At 39.9% G+C, this 20,686-nt stretch overlaps 1 protein-coding gene across 1 annotated transcript in view; it reads right to left on the bottom strand.

Annotated features, from left to right (window-relative positions):
- ZFAND3 (zinc finger AN1-type containing 3) overlaps positions 1 to 19,393 on the bottom strand; it is a 135,962-nt gene extending 116,569 nt beyond the window's left edge. The window contains exon 1 of the mRNA XM_050316245.1: positions 19,262 to 19,393. Within this exon, the coding sequence (XP_050172202.1) occupies positions 19,262 to 19,332 (71 nt within the window). The 5' untranslated portion in view covers positions 19,333 to 19,393. The remainder of the gene's footprint in view (positions 1 to 19,261) is intronic.
- Positions 19,394 to 20,686: the final 1,293 nt, after the last annotated feature.

The following is a 20,686-nucleotide window of genomic DNA, read 5'->3' on the forward strand; positions in this document are numbered from 1 at the left end:
ACAATTTTCTAAACCTACAGAAGAGCTACATGGTTCTTTAGGTTCTTGCATTTGAAATTAAATGCCTTAACATTATAAAACAATGTTCTTCCCTGTTAAAATATTCATTCTGGGGAAAAGGCAATGAAAAACAAAAATCACAAAAAAATCCACAAATCCTCCCATCTCTCCAGCAATCTCACACTATTTTTGCTATTAAAACTTTCTTACTAGTTGTGAATCAGTGACCAACACTTTCCTAAAGCTTCAAGATGCAAATACAATTCTAGCTTCCATTTAACTAATTCATCTGTCTTAGTTTCCCCATCAGTTACAGCAAAACAACCATCCCTGTTAGTGGTTTCAGAGGAAAAAAAGTTATATTCATTTTTGGAACTGTGCAAGAGAACCATAACTCCACCGTAGGTTTCATTTTTCCTTATAAAACCTACACTAAAACTGATTGCACAATGTGGGCAGGGTTTGTTCCTGTAATACACCGTGAGCATTTCATCTCAGAGCACAAAGTTCAGAAGTCTCCCCAATAATAGTGACAAAATGGTAAAAACGAGAAAAAAAAGAAAATGTTTTTTAATTACCTGCCTCCTTCCTCTCACCTGCCAATGGGACTGTCAGATCTGTCTTTCCTTGTTCTGCTTTTTGTTCCTTAAAGATGAGCATCTTATTTCGAATCATCACTTTTAGTTGGAACAGAAGTATTACATGTATGGCTCAGAAAAAAATTAAAATCCTGTGAACTGGATTAACCAGTTGAATACTCTGGTCTTCACTCTTGAGTGAAGTTTCCTTGACATACAAAGCAATGTCCTTTACATATCAGGCCCAAAGGTCTTGAAAATTTTTATCTTCCCATTATACAGCTGAAGGTCAGTGACTGCAGTTGTACTTCTGGCATTTACAGTCCAGTAACAAAGCTGCATGATTTTATAGAAATGGCTCAAAATATTCAGCATCTGGCTAGGGGAAGGTAGAACACCTCCAAAACCATTAGCCTTCTCCACAAAAAACTATGTTGTATGAAAACTTTATATTCTATTGATACCATATGTAATTACAAAAGCAGAATTTGTGTGGATGGAATAAAGTGTTTTTTTCATTACTGACTCATCTTCCAAGTTACTGAGGCTTTTGAAACTGCACTGAATCAGCCATCACACCCTGGAATGTTAAAGCTTACAGCTTGCCTGGGCTCAAGGACTATTTCTCATCCACATCTCACTGAAACTTATGGGGCTTTTTTGGGTGCATATATGAAGGCAAACACTGGTGGTAAGAGCAAAAATATTCCAAACTCCTTTAAAGTTCACAGCATTAAATGTTAAACATAAATACTAATGACAGCTATTGTCCTTCCCCCTTTGCCCTGCCACCTCTTCTTTGAATTCAGCAGGGAAGTATGGGAATTTGAGAACCTGCTGATACAGGATAGCCAAACTTAAGAATATTTTAAACACCTTTTTTTTCCATTACCATCATCAAAATCGTTCGCCCTAAACTAGTCAAGGAGTTCAGTAATCCTGTCTTGTTCCCTACTTCAAACAATTGACTTGACTGCTCTATTCAGGAAAAATCCTGTTCCTACCAGGGCTCCAAGATTCCAAGAGATACTTAAACATATTGCGCAATGAGGCTGCAGAAAAACTCGTACAGGAATTAATATGAAACAGGAGAATGGACCTACTAAATTTAGGATTTCCAAATATTTCCCTCAAACTTGTAGACCATTTTGCAGGCTCTAAGCATACTCATGCAACCCATATGCAACTTTTCCAAAGAAAAATTACTGTATCTTTTTGAAGCATAACAAATACCAGGAGTAATTTCCAACTCAAAGCTGAAAATAGGGCAAATGAAGCAGAAATTTGGTTTATTGCTACAGGGCCTGTCAAAAAACCCAGTCATAATTAGAATGGTTATCATAATGCTGAAAAACATTTTTCTTCCAAACCAGTTTGTGATCAGAAACAATAATAAATTACTGTGGAGTGATGCATCTTACTAATGGGGAAAACATATTTTTTTACATACACACTATTATTTCTGCCAGTAATTAAACACATAGAAGAGTAACCAGTAAGAAGCCAAAAAAATACTGCCCTATGAAATTATTTAATAATTATTCTGTATCTACAATGAAAATAACTACACTGCTGTCCACAGCCATCGAAAAACATTTCACATTGATATTCAAAATTATTAGTAAGTCACCATGTATTTATGACTCGCTTTCAGACGTGCAAACTATGGACAGAACTATGGTTAGTTACCTTGTTTTATGGCATTCCTTCATTTCAGTGTTCTGAAATTCTACCACAAGACTGAATGTGAACTACAAGGTTGCATATGGAATAGTTTTTGGTCTGTTACCTCGCCAGCTGGGTAAAAGATTAATGTGTAAAACTACATTATTTATTCCAACATGTGCAATATTAAAAATATACAGGCTTTCTAAAAGAAAAGGACTATACAACTACATTTTAAATGCACTTAGGTCAAGTCATACGCAAGCTTATCAAATGCTGACTCTGTTACTGACCTAAATCACCCCACTAAGATATTTACCACATTTTTGGCTCTGGATTCATTCCTGAAAGCCTACAATCACTGTTTGATCACATTATGTAAGTATGGATGGTAAGGTAACATTTCCAAAGGCTCCCGAGTGCTGCCACTGGGGTTTAACACACAAGTCATTTAAATGCTTTAAAATCATTTATTACATTTAGACTTTTGGTGAAGGACACTCAGTTACAAGAACTACATTTGCTTTGTTAGTCATAAAAGATTAAGAGTTCTTTTCGCGTTTAACCCAATCATGTTCTTTTCCAGGCATCTCTAACTACAGAGGAGGCCTTCCCAGTAAATAAATCAAAACTCAACTTTCACAGAGAAAAAAATACATTAGACTCTTAGACTTCAGGTGGGTTTATATCATTCTTAAGCTTTTCAATATTTGAAAGCATACAAAAACAACTTAAGCAAGAGAAATCCAGAAGATGAGACTGTAATACTCTCTAGGCCGAAAATACTGATTGATTCCTGATTTCTATCAATGTAAAGTAATATTTTTCCATTTTCATGCTCTGAGGTGTAGTGAGAAATTTTTGCTATTTTTCTCACAAATCTCTTTCAGCCTTATGCATTCCAGTGTCATCCTCACTCCTCTTAATGACACAAGAGAGGCAAAATAAAGTTTGAGTCCTTTCTTACTGCTAGTCCCCCAAAGATGGAGTTTGATAGTACCTACACACCGCAACAAAAAGTTGTTCTGTGCTTCCTCTGGAATTGAGCTCAAATGACTACTCACAGCCTGTACAGTGCGAAACAACCCTGCCCTCTGCTCTCACCCAGTCACCATTCAAATTTTGCTCCTGTAAGTAGCAAGTAATGTACCAAATGGAGACCATTCAGCATTCCCCATACACATCTTCTATTCACAAATCTCCCTTTATGTTTGCAGTAAGATATCAAATAACTTGGTTTGCAATCTCCTCTGCATTTTTCCCAACTTTATACTTTCGTAGCTGAACTCATTTGTACCTCTGCTAGCCATACTATTTCGTGGTCCATGTTGAATCATACGTCTCTTTGCCCCAATTACTTTGGAAAGGAATTGCATTTTAGGATTTTGAACTATTCTAGTGTAGAACTCACTGATTTATTAACAGCTGACAATTTTGCATAATGTCAACTTGATATATTATTTTTCCAGTTTCGGGAGCTCTTTGTGTTCCTAAAGTACAAATAAATATTTTCTTATGACTGCTGTTCCAAGTTTAGGTTTAGTAAAATTGAAGTATTAATGAAAAATGTATTTATCTTACATTTCAGTCTCTCTGTGGCAGCTCTGAAATGGAAGATGCATAATGGCTAGCACTTGCAAATAGTAACAAATCACGTTACTATTTGCTCAAAGAAACAAGTGGAAGCTTTTCTTTTTAAAATAAAACAGCATTAGCTATTATTTTTGTCATCTTAGCAGTGCAGCAGTACAAGCAAGTGTTATACAATAATCTGCCAAAACATAAATAAAACCTGTTAATCTCATTTCCTCTCAGCATCTAACTTATGAGAAATGCAACTAAGTAAAAACTATGCATGCTAAATCACAGGGGTGTTAGTTAAGTGTTTAGGTCAACCATCAAATGTGCTATCAACAACAGTAAGTCTTGTTTGGAAACAACTTTAACATAACTAAATCTGTTGAGCTAATCAGTGACCCACAAACCTAAACTCCCAAAGTTAACTAGCTTGATCAGTATCAGTCCACTTTTGCATTTTAAATATGCAAGTTCTATTAATTCATACAATTCATTCAAGAGAAGCCCTTCTGAACTACACAATGCCCATCAGTAGCCTCTTCTAAGTAAATAAATTACCAGTATCTCTCTAACTTCTTAACCCTTACCCTCCAATATGCTACCGATTCCCTCAACATCTAAAGCAAAATTGTAAAAAGCCTTGGTGCTTACCATTCTATAATGTGTACCTTGTTCTGTCATAACTCTATCGCACATAAGCAGTGATATTTTTTTCTAGAGTTTTAGCAGTAGGTGGAGAAGTCTGCAGTGTCTGATGTAACCAGAGAGATCAAATTTTGTACCTAGCTAGTTGACACTTTCCTTATAAATTTATAACTAAAGCCTTTATGCAAGTATAGCAGAACTAAATTTAATGGCTGGAGGACAGAGAAAATGAGGTCACCCAGAACTGTTAAGATTTTTTTCCTTGACAAAAATAAAAATACCTAGGTTTTCTTTTCTACATGTGAGGACTCAGAAGAAAAGGCAACAAGGAAGTTAAAGGAATAATCAAATTGTCAACATCCTTTACCCTCCCCCATTCCCATCTCCTTCAAAATTTTGCCACAGCCTAAATTTATTCTCAAGAGAAGATGTTTGTGGACAGCCTTTCTCATATCGTGCCTTGGAAGCTCAGTCAGGAGCTCTTGTTCCACTGCTGCTCAGGTGAAAGACCCCTGAGTAAGACTGGAACTACTACAGAGGGCAGTGTGGACCATCTGTATGGGTAACTCACTCCTCCAAGGGAAATGAGCTGCTTCATGTGCCCTTCAGTGGCTGACACATCAGAGAACAACAGCACCTCCTAGAAAGGGAGTCAGTCAGACATAAAGTTGGGATGAGACCCCTTACTTAATGCATTGTGCCTTTCTCCTATTTCACACAGCAGATTTCCCAAGTCTCAGGCAATTGCACTTCAATTATCGGGATAAAAAGAATTCAGCGTGCACGTTTTGCTTTAAAAGTTCAAGGGTTTTAAATAAGTAGTGAAAAAAACCAATCCATCCCACATCCTTCATCCCATGACAGGAGAAGGAAACCTTTACACAGACTGGTAGTTTGGCTTTTCCATCTTCAACGATCTAGATTAATGTCAATGCAAACTAATCTTCACAGCTGTCATTTACACAAGGTAGCTTTTACTGTTTTGTAAGTATCTAAAGTAGACAGCCTGGATTTATTTATGTGAACAAAAACAAGGGTATCAGAGCACTCACAGAAACCATTATACTAATCTCACAATCTTCCTATTTTGAAATATCATAGAGAAAGTGGGGGAACAAGCCTCAACTTCTTTTTTTCCTCTAATAATGAAGACTGAAGGGATAAATCACAATCAGTATGCTTATTTCATCTAATTCAGACAGCGGGAAATCAGGGCCAAGTTAAATATTTCATTTGCATGCATGCAAACAGCAAAGGCTCCTTTGTTAGATCAGCTTTTTATGCATTTCTGAAGGTAATCTTAGGCAAAGGCATTTGGTAAGCAAGCAGAGTGATCATTAACAGTAAGTAATACAAATGAGCCCCGAAACTTTACCTCATCCTGAACTCTCATCCAAGCTGTGCGTAACCTTCTCAGCACATGAGAACAACAAGCAAGTTTTAACCACGTAACCACCAGGACAGGCTGCAGATGGAAACTGCAATTCTACTGCTTCATTAACTATGCCAAATTAATGCTGAATCCAAAGCAGAAGCTAAAATGAGTTTCAAAAATAAAGCAAGCAGCAGTATCAGCCCATAACTCTTCAGCCACCTCTAGTCTCCAAGTAAAATAAAAATTAATGTTTCCAGGATTCTGCCTGACTTTAAGCTTATAATCATAAAACTCTGCAGCTTCTTCAGTTGCATCCGTTACTCACAGAAGGCCTCTTCTGAAGGAGCCCACAGAATTTTTTATCACTCTACATATTTACTGCTGCACCACAGCAGCCTGGGAAGTTAAGTGACAGAAAAAGAAGTGTCTTCAACTATTAAACTAATGAATAGCAAATACGTAAATTATTAGTTTCATGTAAACTGTTTTCTTGCCCTCTTACTTCCCAATGCTTTTACTTAGTATCCTACCCCCTACAAACAGTAGACTGGCAGATGACAGTTTTGGATTTTCAGCTCTCTAAGTATAATTTTTCTCCAGTCAATTTATGTTGATGATTTCGCTCTGTTTTGGGAAGATAAAATGATATGTATACCCTTTCAAAGAAAATGTTTACACTTGACTAACACAGTTAGAATCAAAGTGATTTAAACACATCTGCAGATGGTACCAATTGAACTGTTCAGTCGTTTGTGGTAAGGGTAATACCACATTTAGTGTTTGCTACATACTGTGCTCCATGATTTTAGCAGAAACAGTAGTTTCTTAACAACATACACAGGTAAACAGCTGACAAGAAACATTTACGCAGGCCATCTGTCCAGCTAGTTGGTAGAAGACACTTATCTTTCATGTCACTGTTGCACCCATGACAATCTAAGAATATAGGCAAGACTGAGGTAATATCCAGGTATACACTTTGAACAAGTAGATTAGCTTTCCCATATACTAAAGAAATGCCTGTGCCTCCAAGAGCTCTACTTTTCCAAATTAAGTACTCAGCTACTAAAAATGTAACACCTACCTTCAGAATTTGTCCTGCATAATGATGAGGGACAAGAAAACTAAACAGAGGAAACTAAAGCACTGTTGATTAACCAGCTAATAATCAATCTCAAGATGAGGGTCCTGCACACCATTTCCCCTGCCCTCTTATGTAGCTGCCTCCATGGACACCCAAAGAATACAAGTCCTTGAAGCTTCTGTTTGTGTCCAAATCTTACTAAATAATAAAATATATAATAATAATGGCCAGTCTTCGCGAGCGAAGATCCGGGGAAGGTCTTTACACCTTCCAGCCTGCGCATTGGATTTTTTAGGTGAGACACAGTGTGCGCGGAACTGAGCCCACCCTTTAATCCTAAGGTTCATCTGCCGGGGCCAAGCGAGCTTGGACGGTGGCAGCGAGGTCCTCAGGACGTAGATGGATTGCCTTTAAGGGCTAACGAGCTCCACCTGCCCAGGAGTGTCCCTGACCGGGAATGGAACCCGGGCCTCGGCGGTGACAGCGCCGCGCCCTTACCACTAGACCACCAGGGGCTCCCGAAAATCTTACTATACAGCCTTAAAAGGAGTATAAATCCATCTGGACCACAAATTGATTTAAATATTTATGGTTGTTTAATGGTATTAGGTAGTCCTCAAAAATAATAATTAAACAAAAAAACCACAACATCTCTAATTTTAAGACATTCATACAAGGAAAAATACTATTAGAATAGTTAGTCAAAGTCACGTTAGGACAGAAAACGTTTTTTTCACAGTTGTTTTCATCCTGAAAAGTAATGAACACCTATGAGCATTCTGTGCTACAACAAGCCATCACCTTTACAACCCATCTACATGAGTGATGGAGAAGCCAATTGAGGTTTTATAATTCTGTATCAAAAGTTACAAAGAAACTGAAGGGGTGTGAATACATAAAAAAAAATTCATACACAAAATTTTAACATTTCCAACCACAATATAAAGACTACTAACAAGCACTTCTGTATACAAGTTTGCAACAAACACCTTGCTAATAGAAGTCAGAAACGGCACTACTAAATCAGTAAACAATAAGGACAGAAAGAATGCTAATAGGAAAGCAGCTAAATCACTTTGTCTCAATGGCATCTAGGAGTGCGCTGGAAATCTGATCCAAAGGGGGAAACAAACCAACCAACCAAGCAAAAGACCAAGAACCAAAAATAAACAAACAAACAAACAAAAAAATCCAAACAAAGCAAAACCCACAAAAAAACTTCCTACAAAAATTGTAACAATCTCTGAAAGCTGTAGACCTGAATTTCTCAAAACCCTGGTCCAGTTCTGTTTAGTTTAGGTTTCTAATTATAGCAGTTTCAAAAGCAACCAGTACTTTCTGTTGTCTGAATTTCAGCTGCACTTCAGCTCAGGCAACTGAATTCTAACCTGTAATGCTCAAGTTGTTATTCCACTAAGTGATGGAATTTTCAGTATTTTATTTTACTTTGAAATAATGATATAATGCATCAGTTTACCATATAACAATATACATCACTGGGGTTTTGTTCTTACCTTGTGAATTTGTCTTTGCAAGTCACTTGAGCAGAACAGGAAGTGTTAATTATTACCAGAAAGATTTCTGGTCTTTCCTGAATTAGTCACACAAGAACATTAATAGTCAAAGGAGAGACTGCATCACAGAATAATAGATAATAATGGGGTCCTATCTTCATCAACAGAGTGCTGCAAAACCACCTGAGACTCGCAGATGTGTAACACAGGCGGTGCTTGCTCTTCTAATTGCATAGCAACTCTTCTGATTGAAAGAGACTTCCTCCACCCACCACAAACACTTCCCTCTGGATGAACAACCCGGGAAATAACATGTCAATGGGTCAATATTGTCCTAGAGCAAGTTCTGATTTAAAACAAACACCTGTTTCTAAACAAAAAGCCATAAATACTCCTTACTACACAGTCTTTCATTCAAGGCTCCTAAAGCATTGTGGAATTAAATGCCAAGAAGGGGACTTCTATTAAAAAAAGGAACCCCTATCTTTCTGGGTTTATAGTCTCTGAAGTCTCATAACAAATGTAAGATGTATTAAAAAAAATCAGCATTAGAGCACAATGTCTAAACACTTGGAATCGTGGTACTCAAGAGAAAGTTAAAACAAAAATGCATCCACTGTTCAAAATAAAACCAATGACAACAAACTACAGTCAAAATAAGAGAAGATTGTATCATGACATTCAACACTATATACAGTGGCATTCTAACAGCTAATTTATTCTGGAAAAGAATTATATCTAAAATAGGTATGTCAGAAGTATCACAAACACTCCATGTATTTGACAATGCCAGGAGATACAAGTAGAAGAGTTACTCCACTTTCTTAAACAACGTGAGTCAACTTGCTCCATCTTATTTCCAAGGCAAGTTTTATTTCAATTACTTTTCCAAGAAGTAGTAATCACAAAGCCTCAATGCCCAGAAAAATATATTTGAAGTGCTCAAATATTATTGTTAATAGCTTTCTTTTGAAAGCTCAAAAATGAATTAACACCTAGGGAAGTTACTGAGTATATATGGAATAATTCTCAAAGCCCTTTACAAGTTATAGCAGAGATGATGGTTCATCCACACATCTATGCAAAAAATGGAAAACCCCTAAGATTTCAGATGTTTCAAAGTACTACCGTGTTTTAAACTTTTTAAAATTCTAAGCATTCTCAAAAGTTAAATTATAACGTTTTCCATGTAAGTTTTTCCATGTTAAAAACTGAGTAATTATACTAACATGCTTGCAAATTAGAAATTGGAGAGAACCTCCCTTAAAGGAAACATACTATATGAAAAATGCTTTCACTCCTTCATAGAGGCACACAGTCAAAAGTTTATTCTAAAAATAGAAATTAATACATTTTAAATTGATTAACATGTTAACAATTCAGGGGAACACTTGAAACCTATCTGCATGAATAACCAAGCATTTGTTAACACATGGATGATTTTGGAAACCATTACTGTCCATTAGTTCACTGAAGGAGATTACTAAAAAAAGGTAACACTAGGCCATTAAACAATGAACAAGCATTACTGCATCTGACACTAATGCCTCTTCTTGGGAACTGGTGTCAGCAATACCTGACCTAACACTCACCTTGCTTCAGCTAAAAATGCACTTCATTAAGTAATATTGGATACTTGTTAAAGAAGAGTTTCAAAGACAGTTAATTGATTTATCAAAAAACGAATCCTTAATATTGACATTATCTTGGACCAAAATAGCATCTAATCAACAGGTAGTTAGAGGACAATACAATTTCCACTACTGAGGGACTCTCGCTAAATGACAGCATTTTGCCTACTCTATATATGCAACTTCCTCTGAGACACCCCTAAACATATAATTAGAGATAAAAATGCTGCTGTTATGGAGACAGAGTTGATCTCAGTAACAGTCATATTGTGAAGGACGGTTGTGTTTTAGCAATTAAGTCAATGAGGACACGACTTTGGATTCTGCTTTTCGAAGGGCACAATTAGGGGGTTGTCATGAAACCACCCTGCTTTTCGTTCTTTTAAATGCTGCTTCAAATCTAGTACCGTGCTCCTTTCTCCTCCCCCTTCCTTAGGTGTTTAGAACTTAAATAGGACTTTCAACTTAAATAGCACATTCAACCATGGAGAAGTTAAATATATACATTACTAAGATAGGCCCTCAAATTAAAAATTCACCCAACATTAGACACTACATAGTCTAAAGAGCTAAAAACTAAAGGCAGTAATCAACAACCAACCTCCTTTTCTCTGTTTGTCTGACTGCTTACTAAAATTATGTTAGGAAAACCAGTTTTTATCTCCATTCAAAAGTTTTCATCACTTCCAGTTAGTCTCTAATTTACACCAAATAAAGACTGGAAATCCGACACTAGCCAAAATATGTTTCTTAAAGGACATAACACCAATGAAAGTCATACTAGAAATAAATTCCCTTAAAACACTAATAAAATTAAAATATTACAATATTTAGAAACTGAAATGTATCTTCCTCCCACTGACTTCCATTGTTCAAGTTCAGAGTATGCATATGGTGGCCAGATTGAACACCCAGAATCGAACAGGGTACCTACAATTCTTTCATAAATAATGTAGAGCAGCATTCTCTGTTGCAGAGAAGACTCCAGATGACAAAGTAAATGTAAAAATCCATCAGCAATTTTCTAATACAACTTCTCTATTCAGGCAACTACTGCACTTACTGCAATGCTATAAACAAATTGAACACACAGCTGCAAATATCTTCCTTCTCCAACTCATGGAAAACTGTAACACTTCAAATAATATTTTCTTGAGTACAGGTAAAGAATAACTTAGAGTTAATAGAGCTAGGTATTACAATACATTGTCTGACTTTGAAGTTACAAGATTTCAAAAAAAAAAAGCGTTAAAAAAGTTTAAACCCTACACTCCTTAAGCATATAAAATTCTCACCGATTCAAATAAAAGATCCATCTCTACTATAAAAATAAAAAATAGTATTACATTAAAATCTTAAATTAGAAGATAACGGTTGGGCATTTTTGCAGAGCCTAAAAATACCAACCCTTCTGTACTTTAATGTCATCTCCACAGCCTGAAACCATTGTGGTCATTCACACAAACATTTCATTTTCAGAGCGTTTTTTTTCCAAATCATTTGTTATTCATTGCATATAGTGTCCTCAACAGTATTTTCTTATGTGGCCTTTCAGTGTGCTGGGAAGATGCCATTTTAATATCTGCAGCTGCTCTGACCTAAATTTCTTCACAGATCTATCATCGAGAGAAGTTGATTCACGCTGCAGCCACAGCCTGATTTTCAATTCTTCTTCCAAAACCAGAGAAGAGACTCCATACTAGTGAGCCCTGTCTGTACTAAACAGATAGGAAAGATTTTTCCCATTTGAGTTAAAAAAGGAGAAAAAAAAGGAGAAAAGAGCAACGTAATTTAAATGCCTAAAGCGTATATGAAGTTTATCTTAACCCAAATAAGGGTTTCAATCAAGATCAAATACTGTCCAACAACATTCACAAGACATTTGTGATAACACTGGAAGTACAATGTTAATTAAGTCAGTCAAGGTTGCATATTTGAGGAGATACAGGAACACAGTGACATTTTTAACTTCAAAGAATATAAGCAATATTTGGCTGGCAAAGTATATCACCTTCATAATTTTTACCGACTGGCTCGTAAAAAGTCTGTGTCTATTTATATGCACTAACTCCTAATTAAAAAAAAATAAATTCAAATCCAGTAGTGGCACAGCATATTAGTGAAAACATTCAAGTCAAAACCAGACATCTCCAATAAATATATCCATCAAGGATCATTCTCTCTAATTAATATTTTGCTTCACTGATTTCAACACCTTAAAAGAAATACTGGGTCACAAGGCTTCCACCAGTTTGAGACTTCAACAGCTCTCCAACACGCAGCAGCAACATTACCATCAAATTTCCAAAGAAGTGGTAAATTGTTTAAAATTTATACAATTAAAATCAGCATCAGTATTTCCCTAAAACTAATACCTATTTTATAACCTCTAACAAACTGGGCTTACCCTTAGAGACTTTGGAGAAACCAGAGCATCTTCAATGAAATGAAACAACATACAAAAAATATCTATGGTACCACACAACCAACATTTTACTAGTTAGCATTACGGCAGATATTTCATAGCACTAACTGTGGAATAATCGTCAGCACTGCCCAAATCATAATACCTTTGACTAATCACAGTTTACAGAAGATATGGAGAAGATACTGTCTCATAGGAAGACAGAAAGAAACCTGGAAGGTGACCTAGACACAGTAACTTTGAACTCCTCTAAGCTCCAAAAAGCAGGGCACAATCTACTTCTTATTTGTTCCACTTGTAAGAACAGCAGCTATGACAATGAATCTCATTCTGACTGAGGAGGAAGTTACAATTAGATTAAAAGGTGCTGGATACGCCAATCTATAATTAGCACAGTACCCATTTACAATTATAAAATTTTTATACAAAGATTTTGAATAAAGTCATGGTTGAAGCAAGAGGGGGTTTTCCTCAAATTCTGGCTGCTCTGAGTAAGTTAACAGACATTTTTAATCAAGAAGGCCTATTTTTGGATCTTCTTAAATAAAACACCCTCATACACCAGCTGTTTGAATTTATTCACTCCTCAGAATTATCACACAGCAAGATTAAAGACAAAAAAAATTTACTTTTTTTTCCCCATAAACAGAATGGTTAACTTATGGAATGTCTTGCTGCAGGACTGGATTCAATATGGATTCACCAATTCATTATGCAAATTTATTGAAAAATAGGTAAGACCTACTAAGCTGTTAATCTATAAAACAGAGGACGACCTTATGTCTGACTGCCAGAAGCAAAGGAGGTATACCAAGATAAGCATCAGTGCATGCTTGCTCTGTCCTCATGCTTATTCCCTCTGCATCACTTATCACCTAAATCAGAAACAGGGCTGGATGTATCTTTGCTCTGATCCAGAACAGCTGGTTTTCATTAAAAACCAAAATCTCCTTTCTGTTTTGTCTATTCTATTAGTACTGCAAAAGAAAGCATTGTTTTCACATTCCTAGAAAAGAGCTTATTACAGTTAAAGTATTAAATCCAGTTCATCTGCTTTTACTTCGAGTGCCAATAACCCCCATTTCACAAGGTAAGCTCCTGCAGCAAATGGAAAACTTAGCAAAAATGTGTTACCTTGCAACTGCGGATGCAAGAGGCAATTGCTCACTCTACAAAAAAAAAGCGTAAAAAATTTCTGTCTTTGGACTTCAGTTGAGATGCTCTTCTACTTATATTATGACTGAGGGAAATCACAATTCTTTATCATTCTTTATTCTGTATATTCTTATTCAAGCAGGGAACATGACAAAGTTCAATTTCCCATCACCACTCTCTCCCCAGACAGAAGCTTCTCTATGTCTCATAATTCTCAGTATCTTCTAAAATTAAGATCCAAGTACGTAATTTCAGTCCCCTCATCATCCTCTGTAGCACTTCATAGGAAAGCTAGTAAATAAATCAATTTCTCATCACACTCTTTGTTTCTGTCAGTTAAATAATTTTTCACTTCTATTCGTGCAACACGCCAGTAGACGTATTATTACAGCAGTCAATGCTGGCTTTAACTATAAACTGCTTCAAGTTCTTTTATGCAAGAATTTGACAGAGTATTAAATAAGTTCACGAATAACATCAAAAAATACAATATTCAAGTATTTTTAGTCTTAACCTAAGACTGAAATTAAGCACAAAGACCACAGCAGACAAATTCCAACCAACTACAGTCTCCTATCATAGGTGGCCTATAAACATTTGTAATAAATAAATGCAAACAAGCTTCTATCTTACTCACAAAAAAATTGTTTAAGTCTTGTATAAGGTAGAAAGAATTACCCTTCCTAAAATACAAGCGTCATTAATTTCTTGATTTAAATCAATTTATTATTTTAGATGGAACAATTGACATGTAACTGCAGAGAAATCGTGCCCTCAGACAGCTCTACTCCCACACAACTATTCCAAAGCAGCTTATGGGACTCTCACTGCTCACTATTTACTCCAAGACCTCAGTTGATACTGAGGTCTAATAAACTATAACCTATTTGGTAGCATATACGTTGTCTCACATAAACTGACAAATTCACTGCTTATTCCAGCATCTGATCCAATGTGCCAGGCAGTGAAAGCCTGGCTAAGGAACTGCATGACACAAGCCCAGTGAAAACTAATTCTCAGAGGGAAAGATACATATTTTAATAGTTTACTCAAGCCTCATTTAGGAACATCTATGTGAGGTTGCAACAGGGGTAAAAGCAAAATTAGGTTTAGGAAGATATTATGCGTTCATAGTGACCTACACAGCCCATGAGATTAGACAATATTTATTAAAAGGACCGTCACTGAGAGTTTATATGGAATGAACAGCTGTAATCACCAAAAATAAGGAAAGAAAAGACTAGTCAGAGAAGAGGCTTCTAAATGGCATATATATAATCACTGTTTGTTTAGAAGCTAAAAGCAAGCTTTGGTGATATACAGTCACAAACTAATCATGCTTATGTTAAATGATTCACTGTTTGATCAAATGTTTAATTTTAGCAAACAAAATTGAAAAAAGAGCCAGATTGGCATGGCAAGGGCCTGATGATACATAAGTAACTGGAAAATCCAGACTCAGGAATAAACTCTGAATTTGGCCTGCACAGAATGCTTGGGGCACAATGTCTCATCACACGTATGATGCATGCAGTGTCAGAGAAAGGTAGAACAAATGGTAATCCTGCAAAACCCCTGCTGGCCATGTCCTCAAATATTGCCATCACTTTTAGCTGACTACAGTACCTTATAGTTGCCAGAACTAAGATGAGATGAAAATAATCATACTGTGTTTTCAATCAACTTCCTGCTGGCTGCCACCATTTCAAGAATGGAATTCATTTGTTTTATGTCCATTAACATATTTCCTTCTTTTGTGGTTCTAAGGCACTGAATGCAATGGTATAGTATCAGTCTGGACAATAAGAAAGATAAGCAGCAGTCACTACGGTGCAAGTAGAATTGTAAAATTATTATCCTCTCTGAAATACTCCTGTCACAGAATACGCTTCTACCAGCCAAGGAATATTTTCTCTTTTCTGAATATAACCATTTAACAGTAACAGCCCCAGCCCTCCAGTGAGCTACACACATGCGAAATTTTCACAGAGTCCTTTAAAAGCCAAAGGGAAATTGCCAACATGTGGGTCATTAAAGAATCATGCCTCATCTCTAATAAGCAAAAAGGCTTAACTGGAATATAATATGTACAGCAATATTTTAATGTACTTATAAAATCTTCAACTCTGAGTTAATATACACCATAAAGGCAAACAGGTTCTGAAATCCACTAGTCTAAGAAAAAACACAACATTACATGACTGTATGATTCTATGATTCTCTGGTCTGTTAATCAGGAAAATAAGACAGAATTTTTTAAAGATGATAACAAGGAGAATTTAATCACAGCATAAACTCTAGATGAAGTAACCTAAAATAAAAGTTTGCATACTGCACCCTTTCCAATCTTTTTACACTAAGAAAGCGAGATAGTTACAACTGACTGAAGTTTAACATATAAAAACAGGAAGAAATTGGAGCAAAATATTTCCAAACAGTAAGTTATGTGAATTTTTCATAAATAACATGAATACTGATGTGGTTTCCCAGTTGAGATTATCTGGGTAACCATAATTATTTTGTAAAATATAAAGATTATCTCAATACTCCATCTGAACTTTACTTGAGCAGAAATTGCAGACTGGACAGCCTAAAAAGAAGAGCAAGTCTGCTGGTCTAAGGATGGATTCCATGATCTTCAACAAAAGGTAAGCAAACGTTAGCCATTGACCTTAAGCAGATGTTTCAGAAGTCCTTAGCAGTCTCACTCAAGTCTCTTCTTTCAGCTGTTCATTTTTCAGTCTCTCAGATCTTGAAACATCAAGAGTTTAGTAGTTTTCCAGTCTCTAGAGATTCCTGAAACCTACAGGATCTGAATTTCTAATATAAACCCAAGTCTTTCAAAAAAAGAAACTCCTCCAACTTCAATGCCGCAGTACATACTAAAGTCTGCTCCTTTAATCTCTTTGCATGCCACCACTATCAACGTGTCTCAGGAGCTGCTTCTATCCCTGTTCACCAATAGGCAAGCTTTAGCACAGAAACCCACACTTTACTTCCATTTTAATGCTTCTTTCAGTGTTTTCCTTCATGTTTCCCATCTTTGTGGCTTACTGAAGAAAGTATGTCCTGCTAAGCATCACATAAAATCGATTTAAAAAAAAAGGCATCATCTTTTATACTTCATAAAATCTAGACCTTATTGTTTCACCCCGACACAGAGCTGGTTCTGCTGCCTACATGGCTTGGGCTCACTCAAGAAGAATTATGAAAAGATTCTCAACCACCAGACTGATGGGGTCCAGGAAATATAAAGAAATACTACTCTTCTACATTACTTTATTTACAAATTTAATGGAAACTACTACATTAAATTACAAGTTTCAGAACTTTTCATAGCTTTAAATGTCCTGCTCCTGTTGTTCCAAAACGTGAGCTGACAGACATAAAGATGTCATGAAAGTCACAGATAAGACACTGTCTTAAGAAATGCTGCTGGTAATAACCCTAGCTGACACCTAGAGCAGAATTTCAACTTCAGATGAATATCAGTCTTTTTGTTATCATGACTTACTTTCTTTAGAAAGCTGGTATAAAACTGTAACCTCTTAAAGAACTCCTGACAATGCAACTTAATGAGAAGGGCATATCTGCACTGATTTACCAGAAGATCTATTCAAGCCTAGGTAAATAAAGTCATGTAGACACTTGAGTTTCTTCAGGACTGAGAAGTACAACCAACTCTGGAAATTTACAGCACAGTTTGGGGGTTTGGTTTTTTGTTTTGGTTTGGTTTGTTTTTTGGGTTTTTTTAAGTGGAAAAATAGATATGTAGTTTGCCACTCTGTATTGAAATGTACCTGGCAGACACTTAGAGAGACCAAAAAACAGATTATTCACTGTATCGGTGGAAAAAATGAGGGTTTTTCCAGAGTGCTGTCTTTCAAAATTATCATACAAAAAACAACACTGCCTGGATGACATTCTGAAGAGGGAAAAAAAGGGGAGGGCAAAAAAATACCATTTGGATATCTCCTTCAGAGAAACATGTTTAAAAAGAAAAAAATAAATCAGCTTTAAAGGCAGTGGGTTTTCTTGAGAGTCTCCTGTCACTATGAAGCAGATCCTTGAACACAAAGCACCAGATTTTTTTCTCATTATCACAACACGTTGAACTAGCCAAAAAGTTCAGCCCAAAGAAGAAGTTCACTTTCAACTTTCTACAACTCTCCCATCAATATCACGTTACAAAAGTCAGTACACTACATTAGAGACAGCAGAAACTTCTTTCCACTACATTACAGAAAATATCAGGCCCAAATATGGAGGCCTAACAAAACAAAAATGAACAAAATAATTTACTATATATTTATAATCTGTCTTGCAAGATCACTCCCAACAGGGCCATGGCATTTGTTGCAGTTCAGGCTTCTGTCATAACTCAAAAATGGGATTTCATTTAAAATCCTGCCACTTCAATAAACCAACCAAATGCACAGTGACATCACTAAATCACTCTTATTGCACCTCTTTTCTCTCAGCCTCCACTTCCCCAGAGTACCTTAAATTGCACAACATAAATCCCAAGACAGTACAATCATAGACAAGTGTAAATCTCAGGTGGGCACTCAGAAGTCTATTTAGTCACATATTCTTTGAATTTTCCATAAATAAGAACATTAGGGACTAATGTTTGTGTGATAGACACTAAAGACACTTTATGATCATATCTGCCAGTATACCATCTGCCATGATACATCTGATTTAAAAAAAAAACCAACAAAAAAACACTAATGGAAACATCTTCAACAGACACGACCCTACAAGTGGTAGTTTAGCAAGGAACGGGTTTACTCTTTTTTTTTCACCTTAGCCAAATAGGAATGACCCCTACTTCCTTCTTCCTAAAAGGGAATCAGGCAACAGCTAACAAGGACCTTATCGATAAAGAAGCTCCTCGCCTTCGTGAGGTGGAGAAAGAAGCATGTTTTTGTCCTTAGCCTTTTCCCCTTATTAGCTACGCTGCCCTGCACGAACTGCAGGGAGAGCTGCCCGTCCCCGGGCGCAGGGCAGGGATGTGTCAGGGACACCCGGCAGGGCAGCCAGGGGCCCGCATTACTCATCTGCGCCTGTGAGGAGCCGCAGGCAGGCCCCGGAGCGCAGCCCGCAGCCCCAGAGGAGGGGCGGCCGCTCCAGGAACCCTGCGTGCCTGGGGGAGCGCCCGGGCCTCCCCCGCCGGGCTGCCGGGAAGGCCGCGGTGCCCGACCGGCGGGGGGGCCGCGGGCGGCCCGGGCACCCCCCCGCGCCCGGGGACATCGCAGCCACCACCCCCCGGGGCACCCGCTGTCTCCGAGCCCGGAGCCGCCACCCCGGCCGGGCCCCCCGGGACGCGGCAGCCACAGGCGGGGGGGGGATCGGCACACACCCTATTCCGGGGGGGCAACCCCTGCGGCCCGCCCGGCACGGGCCCGCGGCCGCCCCCGCCCCAGGGCGAGCTGTGCCCTCGGCCCCCGCCTCTGGCCCGGGTGCGGGACTACGACCCGGCACGGCGCCCCTCTCCCCCAGCCCCAGCCCAGCCGGGGCCCCCCCGCCTCGCCCTTCGCCCGGCCGCCCGCCTCCCTCCGTCCGTCCGTCCGTCGCTGCCCGCCCAGCCCAGCCCGGGCCCGGCTCACCCCAGAAGCCGCAGGGGCAGCGCGGGGGCAGGCTGGGCGCCTTGCTGCGCTCGCTGCCGGCGTCTCCCATGGCGGGGCCGGGGCGCGGGGCGGCGGCGGGCGGGGGCGCGCGGCTCCCGGCCGGGATTCCAGGCCGGTCAGCTGGAGCCGGGCGGCACCACTAGGGAGGCGGCGGAGGGGAGGGCGCGGGGGGGCCCGGCCGCGCCCTGCCGGCGGGGCGCGCCGGGAAGAGGGGACGCGGCGGCACGGGGACGCGGAGCTCCGTGCGGCGGCGCCGCCCGCCCGCCGGTGCCGGTGACCGCCCCGGTGCCGCAGCGGGGCGCGCTCGCCGTCCCCGGAGCGCCGCTCGGCCCCTGGCGCAACAATGCGTGTCCCCCTCCGGCACCTTGGCTCCCCCCGTCCTGGGCGCGATGGTTTCGTCAAGCCACTGAATCAGCTGGGAGCGGCATATACCATAGCACATCCCCGGGGGGGTGAGGTTGGATGGAATGCGGGAACTAGGTTAGAAGTGAGCTTGGAGGGCTATCATAAGCTCGGGAATAGGCTTCTCTGGGAGGAGTCTCAGGCGGAGCTGAGGTCCGCGGAGCTACCTGGAGCCGCTGCCCTATTTTGCCTCTACCCACACGTTGGGCGCACAGTGGTACAGCCAGGGACGGCCGGCGGGGTGGGGGTACCGGTGTTCGCCGCGCATGCGCAGAGGGGCCCCGACGCGGAAGTCGGTGGGAGCGCGTCCCGGGGGGCCGGGCCGGGACTTGCCGGGGCTCCCACTCACCGGGAGCGGCTTCGCGCACCGGGACACTGAACGTGTTTCACTCGTCCTGGCCGCTGACAGCCCAGTGGGCCGGGGGGGGCGGGCTGTCCGCGCTCGGGGTCTCTGAGCTCTGAGGGGCTCCGGTGCTGTGCGAGGCGCGGACCGGGACTCACTGGCCCGGGGCTCCGCTTGGAGGGAGGCCTGGAGGGCCCTAAGGGCGACGTGCGGCCGTCTCTTTTCTGGCTTATTGTGTAGATGCGCGTCCCCGCGTTCCGTCGGTCCGAAATAAAGCCGTGTAGGTGTGTGACGTGCCCGAGGCTTCCCTCGCTCGTGGCAAACACCACTTGCTGCTCGAGGACGCTGAGCTGAGGGCTGGCTGGAGCCGGGAGAAGGCAGGGCCGCTCCGGCTGGCATGTGCTGGCCCCATTCTGGGGCCTGCAGGAGGTAAGGCATGGCAGGGGGGTGAAGAGCACAGCGGGCTCAGTGACTACTGGCTGCCGCCCCTTGACGGACGGGAAAGGAGAGGGGAATTTTCAGCATCTGGACTTGAGGGCTGAGTAATGAGGATTGTACTTCTGGTACTGGTTTAGCCAGTGGTATTGAGCAAGTTGCAGTCCCGCACTCACTGTATCTTGGTTTTGTCTCAGAAGAGGAAATATTGCTGACCCCCCCT

Source organism: Myiozetetes cayanensis, unplaced genomic scaffold (assembly GCF_022539395.1).
Source record: "Myiozetetes cayanensis isolate MyiCay16 unplaced genomic scaffold, myiCay2020 scf2-11, whole genome shotgun sequence".
NCBI classification, from domain to species: domain Eukaryota; kingdom Metazoa; phylum Chordata; class Aves; order Passeriformes; family Tyrannidae; genus Myiozetetes; species Myiozetetes cayanensis.